A 13,279-nucleotide genomic window follows, 5' to 3' on the forward strand; every position below is an offset into this window, starting at 1 on the left:
AGATGGCAAGTCAACCCTTTTGTGAGAGGGCAGTTTGCATCCCCTGCCTTGTGTGAACAGCCACATTCTGCGGTGTTGAAGTCACACTCAAACAATAGTCAGACAGGCATGAACTTTGACATGAACATGGGCAGAGGAACAGGAGAGGTTGGATGGAAAATCAGTCATTACCAGGTCTAAGAAGGATGTACCACTTTTTAATTTTTTTGTATACATCGTTGAGGCTTGTGGAAGAGCTAGAATTAGTACACTGAACAGATCAGGACACAACAGGAAAAAAAAGGAACAGTTAAGGGAGGAGGACAACACCAACAGCAGAGTTGAAGGTGAAGACAGAGGCAGATTTGGACGAACAATGAGTGTGGGGAGGAATGAGGGGCAGGAGAGGATCTGTGGGGTGGACAAGATTGATACAGAAGGAAACTCTCAGGAGGGAAAATTGGAAATTTCTGAAATAGGAGGGATTGGATTGGGGTGGGGTTAATGACGGTAGAAAAGATCATGCTTTTGGATTGGGGATGATATGAGATGGTGGTGATGTCTTGGAGGGAAGAATGAAATTGAAGAGAAATGTGGAAGTTGGCCCAACAGGTGGGAGAAAAGAGGAACAAATGAGTGGAGGTGAGCAGTAATTCTGGATTTAGGTCATTTAACCAGAAGGTGGTTGATGGTGGACCATGTGTGCCCTGCAGAAACCTGGGGGGAAGGGGTGGGGGGGGGGACAAAGCACAGAAAGAGCAGAGGGTGTGAGACCAGAAAGGAGGTGGTAGAAGACAGAGAGACCACTGATCCATCTGTGGTAGCATAGTGATAGACCTATAGACTCAACTTCATCACTGGAAATTACAATAATCTTGAAGGCCTTGGGTTCCACTGTGTCAAGCTGAGAAAGATGTGAGACAGGGGAGCCAGCTCAGAGAATAGAGCAGTCCTCCATTAAGCTGCGGATGAAGGACTGGTGCATGATCACCTGTGCCAAGGAAGGACTTTGTACGATGGAGGATGCCCAATCAGCAGCTGGCTTTGTCGGCCAACTTTGAAATGTGATTTCCCAAGAAAGATCATGACTGATATTGAGACCCAGGAGTTTGAATGACTGAATTTCTTCAAGGGATGGTTAAGAAAGTAGAAGGGTTTTGGGGGGTGGGGGAGTGTTTGCCAGACCATCCCGCCTGTCTTAAGGATGAGGGATGTCGGCATAGGATGGAATCATCAGAAAATAGGCAAAGAGGATTTTCCTGAGCTTCTGAGAGGTCAGTGATGAAGATCAGGAATAGGACTGGATCCAGAACACTGCCTTGGGGGCACTCCAGCCTTGACAGTGAGAGGAGATGAAAGCATTCCTTTGAGCACCACGAATCGACTACGAGAGTAGAAGAAGTTAGTAAGCCATTTGTGGAGTTGACCTTGGATGCCATAAGCAGAGTGTGGAGAGTAAGACAGGATGCTAGACTGTATCAAAAAGCATGAGCTATGTCCAGAGAGACGGCCCTGATCTCGTATCTGACATTGAGGGGCTGCATCCATTGTTGGGTGAGTAGAAACAGCTGTCCAAGGTGGAGTGACCTGGTCTGAAACCAAATTGTGATCTGAGAATAGGTTGGAGAAAAGGAAGGATTTCATACGAACTGTGATGATGGATTCTATGACCTTGCTGATGAGTGTAAGTAAGTTGATAGGTCTGTAGTTAAGGGGATAAGTTTTTGCACCTTTCTTGGAGTGCCGTGATGTTGGCAGATTTCCAAGCAGATTGAGGATGACCCAACACAAATGACAGGGTGAAAGGGGTAGAGAGAGGATGTGCAAGAGCAGCGGAGCAGGTTTTTAGGACACATGAGCTGATGCCGTCCGGTCCATTTGCAGAGTCAGTGTCGAGGGATGAAAGATCCTTCTCCGCCTTCCTCAGTGAAAAAGATGCAGAGTCAAGGAGTGGGTCCAACTGGGAAGGGTGGGTACAGAGAGTGAGGTGTTAGAGACACAAGATTTGGAAGTGAACACAGAATTGAGGCATTCGGGTTTCTCATTAGTAGATTCGGCTGTGGTGCCATTTGAAGTATAGAAGTTATGGAAGGGGAGCATGCTCCAGAGAAAGACTTGACAAAGCACTACCAGGTTTTGGAGGAGGGAGACAAGTTTGAAAGTTCATTCTTGAGGTTGGACAGATGTTGTTTTCTGCCTCTCCTGAGAGTGGACGCACACTTGTTGCGGACTTTTTGGAATGCACTGAGATTGCCTTTGGTTGGATTGGCCTTCCAGAAAGAGAAGGCAAGTTGTTTCAGAGCAACTGCTTCATCACAGGATTCAGTGTACCATGGTAGGGAAGAAGGATAGGATAATTGAAGACGAGATGGGATGAATCTGTGCATTAGAGAGATCAGGTTTCTATGGAAGAATTCCCAGGCTGAGTTAAACATCAGGGGCAGTAGATATGGGAGGCGAGTCTTGAAGAGAAATGGCTGCTTTTGTAGTCCCTGCCAATCTTCTTGAGTGAAATTCTAGATTCGCCGGCGTTGAGGAAGCTCTCTGAAAATAGCCATGGAGATGTTGACTTTCACAAACACACTCGGGACTTAAATTATTTATCATGATCGGTACGGTTTTTGAATTGTAATGGTTGTTACAATCAGGACTTGCATTCATTGGTTACTTTATGATGTGCAGCTGAAAGCTTTACCTGACCACTGTTCAGTGGATGTTGATTTGAATTCGTTTTCATTGCTTGTGACCTGTTTGCACAGCCACAGCCTGGTGCTACTGGTCCAAAGGGAGACAAGGTGAGATTACTTCAGAACTCAGTAACCAAGTAATTCACACTTTCACCATGACTTTAATCATCCCTAAATACACCAAAAGAAGCGTTGATTCCTCGCATGTACAGGGTGTTTCAAAAAGGTTGATACAACTTTGACTTCCTGCCATTTCTTTGTTTTTTGACCTATACTGTGTTCCTTGTCAGGGTTTGGTGGTGTTATCGTGATATTTGTAACCTGGAATTTCTTGCTCTGTTGCTCCACTATTCCATTGACAGTAAATCAGAAGACAAAAGTGGTGGCTCTGTGGTATGAGAATAAATAATATGGAGACGTCCACCGGAGGTTCTGCTGGGAATACGACCTCAGAACACTTGATGGACCCACAAGTTGTGCCATTCCACGTATTGTGAAACATTTTGAACACAAGGGTACAGTGCACAACCAGAGCAAGGGCAACAGTGGCAGGTCAGCATCAGTGACCAAGAGCCAAGCCAACATCGATGCCGTGTGGGATTCTGCAGTGGACAGTCGTCCCAAGAAGTCCCACCGCCGGCGCTCCCGGTAGCTAGGCATCAAACCAACATCAGTCTGGTGTATCCTTACTAAAGAACTGAAGTTTTCCCATACATTATCTCTATTAGGCATAAACTGAGTCATGATGACATGAGGAGACTTGATATGTTCAATTGGCTCAGTGACAGGATGGAGCGGATGTACCCAAACTGGATCAACCTAATTTAATTCAGTGTTGAAGCCCATTTCCACTTGAACAGTGCCATCAACAACCACAACATTTTTTGGTGGGTGTCTCCATATGATTTAGTCTCACACCGCAGAGCCACCACTTTTGTCTTCTGCTTTACTGTCAATGGCAGAGTTGAGCTACGGAGCTAGAAATCCCAGGGAACAAATACCACTATAGCACCACAAAACCATGAAAAGGAACAAGGTATAGGTCAAAAAAACAAAGAAATGGCAGGAAGTCAAAGCTGTATCAATCTTTTTAAAACACCGTGTAAATTCCATTTAAAAATTGAATCATCTACCGGTAATTATGAATCACAAAGTTTTGTATTACAACACGATTTTCTTTGTTCGCCGGTTTTCTTAAACCATCTGGCCTGATGTCCCAGTGCTCTGTGGTGTTATGTGAATCATGTGTGAGAATCACATCCAGGACTTGTGTTTGTAATCAGGGGGACTCTGGAGACCTCTTGCCTGAACAGACAGGACCACGGGGAGACAAAGGTGGACAGGTGAGTTGTGGGAACTGTTTCCCACCTTACATACCAGAAACACACAAGAAGGCCTGACATGTCGTCGTGTTTTCCTGAAATCCAATCCGAGCCAATATGAAACCAGTTATTTATTTTCAACTCTTCTTTATTCCCCCATTGGAAGATTGTTTGAAACTCATCATTTTCTGCCTTTCAGGGATCAAAAGGTGACCAGGGATCAGAAGGTCCAAAAGGAGATAAGGTAACAGCTTTCTTTCATCGGACATGGAAATGGTTAATTTCTGTGCTCATGGCAAATTACTACAAATCGAGCTAAAGTAGTTAACATAAGTATGAGTACAGTGATAGTGATTTGGAGCACATCTGTGCGTAAATACTGTTGCGTCAGAGGTGTCCGTTAACACAACTGCTCTGAGCCAGATGGTCCAAGACCATCCATGGATCACAAAACGGTGTTTTAGTTCCGAGTTCAATACTAGCTGTTGCGATTCCCCAAGGTTCACCAAAATGAAGCGGAAGCTGCTGGTGGAATGCACAGGAGGCAAAAGGCAGGAAAACACTTCCTTTTCAAACTAAAATACGCAATTTGGTGTCTGTCTGTCTGACCACGATACAGTCAATCGTTACTTATCCAATCTCAACCAAACTTTCCACGGGGATTGGGATTCACACAACGGAGGTTGGAGTGACTTCATTTCCCACCCTTCGCAAGGGGGTTTTCCACCTTGGACGAACTCCATGTAAAGGTGTATAAATAACTTATCGTGACGTTTCATCGGGCACACCTACCAGAAGTAAAAATTATTATAACCACTAACATGCATGATTACCTTTTTGAACAATCGCTACTGTTGCTAATAATAGTAATAATAATTGTTAATAATAAGGATAATAACATGATGCCCCCACTACCCACACCTGCCACCTCTCGTAGCGAGCGGGTGTACTCTTTCTTTAAATACAACTTCACAAAGTGTATACCACACCAGTAACGGGTCAACATCGCATGTTATTTAAATATCCTTTGTGTAGTGTGTGCCATTGTTTAATGTTTAACTATCTGTTAATGGAGATACCTTGCATGGTTTTTAAATACCAGGTTACAGAGTGTATCCTGTATTGTTTAACTGCCCACCCCCATTTAGAATGTATCTACCATACGTGTAGGAAAGTAGATGCTACGTTTGTTTGTTAATGTATGTGTTGTTTTTTTTGTTTTTTTTTCCTTTTAGGGTGACATTGGAGTTCCTGGAGATCCTGGTGAAAATGTGAGATTTGTAACTTGGTGTACCTTTGATATACTCAATATCACACAAGCAATACGTTATTTCAAACCAAAGTGGTGTAACCAATGGTTCCTTATTCCTGAATACCAATGAGTATTTTTCAAGTTCCAAGATACTTTTTACAAGTGTTTGCAATGACTTGTGGTAAGTTTTGTGTTGTACTAAAAATATACATACTACGATCAGTGCAGTATTTCTCCTTCACTCTGTTGATATGGTCACATTTGCGGGGTAGAGGGCAGTTGTTAGTTGAAGTCCTCAATCACCGTTATTATCCATGTAGTGTTCGAAATTTCTGAACCATGTACTAACTACATGTGGTCATGTTAAGATGTCCGTCGTGTGGCTTGCCAGGTGATGAGCCTCGTATAGCTTAGCCGAGAAAGATTAGGATGTCTCGTCGATGTATTTCCCCCCGTGTCGAGCTTCTGCTCCTTATGTCCGAGTAATAACTGTTTGGTCTGAGTTCTACAACAGCCTGGGTTCTTCACCCCATGTTTTCCCATCTCACTTGCCCGGTTTTTGTGTGGCTGCTTGTGTACGTAGCACCACAGGGGGTTCGTTTTTGCTGTGGAGTTTATTGTTCTGCATAATAAATGTGCCTCTGTGTTTGGGATTTTGGTGCATGCCTCGAGTGTTAATATATTATTTATTCTTCTCTAAAATGGATGTTGTGCGCCTCGTGTTACTGCCATTTGACCACGTCCCCGACAATTTGGGGGAAAAAATTAGTAATCGTTCTGAGGTTGGTAACCGGCGTTATAGAACACATGTGGAATAGGTATGGCATTCAACCGCGTGGGCATTGATTAGTGCAAATTATAGACTGCCTCCAACTATAGACTGGATCGAGCCTCCAGCGTGGTTGCTGCCCACTTAGATTGTGAGTCCCCACTTTTGGATGGATGCCGTTCACACAACAGTATTTTAAAGGTATGTGCGGTTTACCTCGGCCGTCACAACACCCAAAAGGGAAGATCAAAAGAAAAGAGCCCTTGCTTCTGCGGACTAATTTGTGTGCATAGCGGCATTTAAGAATGCACACCATGACGAATCTTCCTGGTTGAACCGACCAAGTGGAGCCCCAGACGGATCGTTTGATGTCGGCACCAGCCCGTACACGAACCCAGAGTGAAAGGGGCGAAGATCAAGCATCAGCCCAGCTCGAAGCCCACAACGAGAGAGAAATGCACACCCACTCCGCCGAGCCGGTGAACAAGCTATAAACTGCCATCCTGGTGTTAAACACTCGGAGTCCCTCCCATCCATTTTACCAGGCTCCGTTTTTGCCCATCGGTGGAGCTTGGCCACCGGCGTTTAGTGGCCAAAAGGCCCCAGGCTTATGTCTGTATATGGCCATATTAATGTTCCTCGCCCACCTGTGGGTACTTGGGGGTACTTGCTCTTGGTGTGACCTTTCACCTATTGTGGTCGGGGCTTCCCGTTGTGCAGGGCTGGAAGGTGTTTACCACGTGGAGGGTAAAAGGGGCCGTGTGCTTGTTAGCACAGACACAGATTATGATGTGGAAACATTGAAGAGTTGTATAAGGAATGAAAGAGGGGATTTTGACAGAAACAGTATGGTGGGGAGATGAGGCCTTCACTGAACACGTACTGTAACTTGACATGTCTTTATCTCTTAAAAGAAATACAACACTTTTATTCCGACATGTCCTGCCAAATAACTATGGTTATTTAATCCCATTGACCTATTAGGTCATATCTTCTTGGAACAGCGTGCATGTTTCAATGATTGTTTTGCATCGCCATTGTTTATTTTTATGATTTTCACACCTCAATTGTTTTTATTGATGGTTTTACATTGCGATTGTTTTCTATGGTTTCCTTTCAAACCCCGATTGTATTTCATCGTTGTTTTACATGACAATTATTAAATGGAATTGTTTTATACTGCAAGTTTATTTTTTTTTTCCAAACGATTGTTATTCACCGCGATTGTTTTTTTTTAATGATTGTTTATACCTCAATTGTTAGGAACTATTATTATTATTATTATTATTATTATTATTATTGCATATGCAGCGTTTGGCCGCTGACGCAGTGCCCCTTGTTTCCAGTAAGCAGGTACCTCGGAAGGATGACAGGCTGTCAACCCATCTGGTGTTATTTAATGGGAAAAAACAGGGGCTCAAACTCAAGACCCTAATATCTTAAGGCCCTGTCACACCTTGACGATTTAGCCAGCGTATGCCTGACGTATGAAAAATTTGTCTAAAACGCTGGCACACGTCGAATATGTTATGGGTAAGTTTGTATACGTTAAGAGCACGCTGGCATACATCGTACGCTGGCATACGTCGTAGTATGCTGGCATACGTTGTGGTACGCTGAGCTGTTAGACAAATTTTCCATGCTTGAAATTTTTCGACGTATGCCAGCGTATGACTCACACGTTCCGCATAACGCTGGCCATAAGTGCTAGGCACGTTACGCGATCGTTGACACACGTCGACACACGTTACTTGTAAGTTACTCATAAGTCGAAACACGTCGAGGTAATGGTTTGCCTACCCGAAACTTATTTCTAACCTATGAGTAACGTGTTGGAGGCACGTTACGCGATCGTTGGCACACGTCGACACACGTTACTTGTAAGGTACTCATAAGTGGAAACACGTCGAGGTAATGGTTTGCCTACCCGAAACTTATTTCTAACCTATGAGTAACGTGTTGGAGGCACGTTACGCGATCGTTGACACACGTCGACACACGTTACTTGTAAGTTACTCATAAGTGGAAACACGTCGAGGTAATGGTTTGTGTCAGTGTTCCAGACTCCCTGTTTTTTTTTTGTTTTGTTTTTTCTTCGGTATGACAGTGATGTTGACACTTCGATTTCTAGTGCGGTAACAATATAATATAATTAATAGGCTGCCGCTCAACGATTCAAATCATAACCACACTAGAAATCGAAGTGTCAACATCACCATCATACCGAAGAAGAAGAAAAAAAAACAAACAAAAAAAGAAACAAGGGAGTCTGGAACACTGACACTAACCATTACCTCGACGTGTTTCGACTTATGAGTAACTTACAAATAACGTGTGTCGACGTGTGTCAACTATCGCATAACTTGCCTACAACTTATGGCCAGCGTATGCGGAACGTGTGTCGTACGCTGAGTACGTCGAGAAATTTTCAACATGCTGAAAATTTCTCGACGAACTCGGCGTATGACGACATATGCCAGCGTACTACAACGTATGCCAGCGTACTACGATGTATGCCAGCGTGCTGTTAACGTATACAAAACTTACCCATAACGTATTAGACGTGTGCCAGCTTGGTTCGGCAAATTTTTCATATGTCGGCATACGCTGGCTAAAACGTCAAGGTGTGACAGCGGCTTGACACTTCAATGTCTAGTGCGGTTATGATTTGAATCGTCCAGCCGCAGCCTATTAATAGCCTACGCCACGTGATCGTCTGCGATACGCTGCCGCGCACTATGCATAAGTTAGACTATCGTTGGGCATAGGTTGTGAACGCCGACAACACGCTCAGCATTCGTTGGTATAAGTTATCTATATGTGATTGAAACGTTCTGTGTACATTACTGATATGGTATGCATATTTCCAACACGTTATTATACGCCCAAAACTTAAAAAAAACATCAATAGTTCAACGTACGCCAGCGTTTTACATACATTTTGATACCTTGCCATACGCTGGCTAAAACGTCAAGGTGTGACAGCCCCTTTAAGGCAGCCACCATAACTGTTAAGCTAATACCATGCTTAATTGTTTGGAATGATTGTTTAAATAATTGTTTTACACCATAATGGCTGGGTTGGCAGGATGGCCGAGAGTCGGCATGGGGAACCTTGAGCGCGCGGCATGTTTTGATCCAGCCAGCGTGGTGATATTTTGTTCAGTATTTTACCTGATGATGATGTAGGAAGGGATGATTGGATAACGTGGAGGCATGTCGACTTGCCTCTGAGCTGTCTTGCCTGGGTTTGGAATCTTGACCCAGCTAGAAACTGCCATTCTGGTGTGAAACCCCCGGATGGACGTTAAACTCTGTGACGGTGATTGTTAGCATTAGTCGTTAGACATTAAAGACCCCCATGATATCCTTCACGAAGAAAAGGCAAACTATCTCCGGCACCCTGGACAGATTATAAATTCCTGCGACAACTGACAGGCAGCAGCAGTGACTGTGATGCAACCAGCAGCGTTATGCTGTATACAAAATGATGATGACCGTAATTGTTTTCTACTGATTGTTTTCCACCGAGATTATTTTTTAATGATCATCTTACGTGATATTTTAATTGTTTTTCACCACAATTGTTTTTTATCGATCGTTTTATGCGGGGATCATTTTTCTCTGATTGTTTTGTCCACTGCAATTGTTTATGATTGAGTTACAACTTAATTATTGTTAATGATCGTTTTACACGTCAATTGTTTAACATGATCATTTTGCTCCCTGATTGTTTCGTTTATTTAAAATTTTATTGATTGTTTTACACCGATTGTTTCTAATGATTTTTTTTTGATTATTGATTTACAACACAATAGTTTTTTTTTATTATTGTTTTACACCATTATTGTTTTTGATTTTTGATTATTGTTACAATGCAGCTCTTTTTACTTCTGTCAACAAAGGTGAACAAAGGTTGTTTTCACCCCTGTCTGTTTGTCTCTGTGAGCAGGATATCTTGTTTCACACTTCCATTGTTTGTAATGATTTTTTGGCACCGTGATTGTTTTTTTATTATTGTTTCACACACAATCCATTTTTAAATAATTATTTCACACATTGAGTGTTTTTAATGATTTGTTTTATTCCACAATTGTTTTTTTTTATCATGATTTTGTAATGAGATTGTTACCCTAACCAAAGGAGAGGGTATTGCATTTGAGTCTGTTTGTTTGTTTGTTTCTTTTTGTTTGTTTCTTTGTTTGTCCACCACACAGAACTTTCGTGTTACTCTTCGCAACTGCTTGTCGGATTGAGACTAAATTTTCATGATTGGTGTGACTACTCATACAGAAGGCTCATTCCATGTCATTTCAGCCGGGGGTTGCGGTGACCCCCTCAGATTTTTCTAAAAAAATTCTCAAAGCTACCTTAACATGTATGAAGAAGGTTTGCTCAAAATTTCTTATAGCTCAAAATAGCTCTTATAGCTCAAGTTTGCTAATAGCTCAAAATTCCAAGTAGTGTCCGAGATATGGCCCTACAAACACCCTCGGGGTGTTTCACTTCTGGCAGTCGCGAGTTGCAGATTTGTATCTGAAGCATTTTTGGAGGGCTCTAAATTCCAGAGTTTTACAAACAGAGTTCTGAAAATTCACACAAATGGTGTCTATTAGTGAGGCTTTCAGAATCTGACATCAAAAATGTTCTACTTTTTTAAGATTGTACTTTTTAAGTACTTTTAAAATACTTTTTATGATTTAAATACTCATGCGCCCCACCTGTGTAACAATCACTATTCTCAAAAGTAGTGATTTGTAACATGCAGTCAAAAAAAAATTTGAGTTTTCAAATTGCTGCCAACAGTCAGTTTATTCATCATGAAGAATTTTGTTGCCTGATTTACATAATCTAGTGACTGGATAATTTACACAAGAAAACTGAAACCTTTTGGAGCAAAATCTTGGGTGCTATAGGTGTCTGAACTTTGCTCCAGACTCAACGACACTGAAATTTACCCCAGTTTTGCCCCAAGTGTTCACCATGTTGACAGTTACACAGCTCTTTTTAAATTTTTGTCACTTAAAGACACATACATAGGCAAACTGTGGTAGAAAATTCAAGAGTTGTTCTCAATCCCTTCTATTTTTAAAAAGGCCCACGATTTAAAAAAAACATGTTTGGTGAAAGATGTAGAATAAAAGCAATAGGTGTGCTTTTGAAGTGGAAGCCATGCCAAACATTCATAAGTTGGCACCACAATGATCAAATTGTTGTGTTTTTTGGTCAGAACAAGTATGTGGTTACTTTAATTTGGCTCACATTTTAAAAAAAGGATATTTTAGTTTAAGGCCACCGCCAATCTCAACTACAAATTAACTCATAATGTGATCATAATAATCACCATTATAAATATTCATTTGCATATCTAATTGTTTATATACTTAGTGTACATTGTACGAAAGTCTACATCCATTTGTAAATGTAGGTACAATATCTGATTCAACTTTTTTTCATAATTTCATATCAAATTGTTTGGACAAATGTACTTGGATCCATTGTACAAAGTGAACAGTGATTAGTTTTATAATTGCCAGGATATAATAAAACGTAACAATGAGCATTGGCAGTTACTACAGGGCTGTGTATTAGGTGAAAGCCTAAATAAGATAGAGTTGTGCTTCATGCCTAACTTTGGAAATGATTTTGGTACACTTCTTGAAGCTTTACTAAACTGATTTATATATTGTTAGATTCTACTTACCATAAGTCATACTTCCTTACAATATCTTTATTTTTTCTATATGTTTGTTAGTAAAAAAATTATTTAAAAAAAGTAGCTTTTGGGACTGCAGAATCATTAAAAATTGATGCATTAAAAAAAGAAAATCGTTTAAAAATAGAAGGGATTGAGAACAACTCTTGAATTTTCTACCACAGTTTGCCTATGTATGTGTCTTTAAGTGACAAAAATTTAAAAGAGCTGTGTAACTGTCAACATGGTGAACACTTGGGGTAAAACTGGGGTAAATTTCAGTGTCGTTGAGTCTGGAGCAAAGTTCAGACACCTATAGCCCCCAATATTTTGCTCCAAAAGGTTTCAGTTTTCTTGTGTAAATGATCCAGTCACTAGATTATGTAAATCAGGCAACAAAATTCTTCATGATGAATAAACTGACTGTTGGCAGCAATTTGAAAACTCAATTTTTTTTTTGACTGCATGTTACAAATCACTACTTTTGAGAGTACTTATCTTAAAAAGTATTTTAAGTATAACATTTTTGATGTCAGATTCTGAAAGCCTCACTAATAGACACCATTTGTGTGAATTTTCAGAACTCTGTTTGTAAAACTCTGGAATTTAGAGCCCTCCAAAAATGCTTCAGATACAAATCTGCAACTCGCGACTGCCAGAAGTGAAACACCCCGAGGGTGTTTGTAGGGCCATATCTCGGACACTACTTGGAATTTTGAGATATGACTTGGCAAACCTTCCTCATATATGTTAAGATAGCTTTGAGAATTTTTTCAGGAAAATCTGAAGGGGTCACCGCAGAATTTCATTTTTTTGGCTGATTTGACATGGAATGACCCAGAATGTTTCATTCATGATTATGACATCATCGGTCACGTGGTGTGGCAGCCATTTTGGAAAAATGGGAAAAATTTGGACCTCTGCAGCTCTGAAACAGCACCAAGGAAAAAATTCAAACTTTCACATAGCAAGTACTCCTCATAGGGAATGAGTGTGATGTTTTTTTTGACATCAGAGGTGCTTTCATTATGATGTCATAATTGCATATGTAGAATGCTACATCTGATCAGTATGAAAAATTTTGAAGGTCATCTATGGATAAAATGGTCCACAAATTTTTTTTGATGACATCATCGATCATGTGATTCAGCAGCCATATTGTTTTTATTTTATTTTTTAAAAATCTTCTTCTTTGAAATGCCTGAACCAGTCATAACTGCCAGCATTTATAAAGTGGCAGTTCTAATTATGTCTCTTATTAATTACGTAACACACCAGTACACAAAATACACCACACAAAACAAGTCCTGGCGAGGGTCTGCAATCTCTGATTGCTCTTTTTCTTGTTTTTAATGATTTGTTTTATTCCACAATTGTTTTTTTTTATGCCTCCGATGACAAAGTCGCCAGAGGCATTATGTTTTGGTGTTGTCCATCGTTCCGTCCATACGTACAGTTTGTATGTCCATAAGTCTGTGCTAATTTTCTGTTTTCTCTGCAACCACTTATCTGATTGACACAAAATTTTCACCATCGGCATGACTACTCATCTAAAATGCTTTAATGTTAATGGTG

At 41.0% G+C, this 13,279-nt stretch overlaps 1 protein-coding gene across 4 annotated transcripts in view; it reads left to right on the plus strand.

Moving 5' to 3' along the window:
- COL7A1 (collagen type VII alpha 1 chain) overlaps positions 1–13,279 on the plus strand; it is a 287,085-nt gene that overhangs the window by 245,778 nt on the left and 28,028 nt on the right. For all 4 annotated transcript variants that reach the window (XM_085853235.1, XM_085853234.1, XM_085853238.1 and 1 more), the window contains 4 exons: positions 2,739–2,774; positions 3,950–4,009; positions 4,188–4,232; positions 5,224–5,259. In XM_085853235.1, coding sequence (XP_085709361.1) covers positions 2,739–2,774; positions 3,950–4,009; positions 4,188–4,232; positions 5,224–5,259 — 177 coding nt within the window. The remainder of the gene's footprint in view (positions 1–2,738; positions 2,775–3,949; positions 4,010–4,187; positions 4,233–5,223; positions 5,260–13,279) is intronic.

The sequence above is a fragment of the Eptatretus burgeri genome, chromosome 13, assembly GCF_056783735.1.
Source record: "Eptatretus burgeri isolate ZD-2024b chromosome 13, Ebu_testis_v1, whole genome shotgun sequence".
In the NCBI taxonomy this organism is placed as follows: Eukaryota; Metazoa; Chordata; class Myxini; order Myxiniformes; family Myxinidae; genus Eptatretus; species Eptatretus burgeri.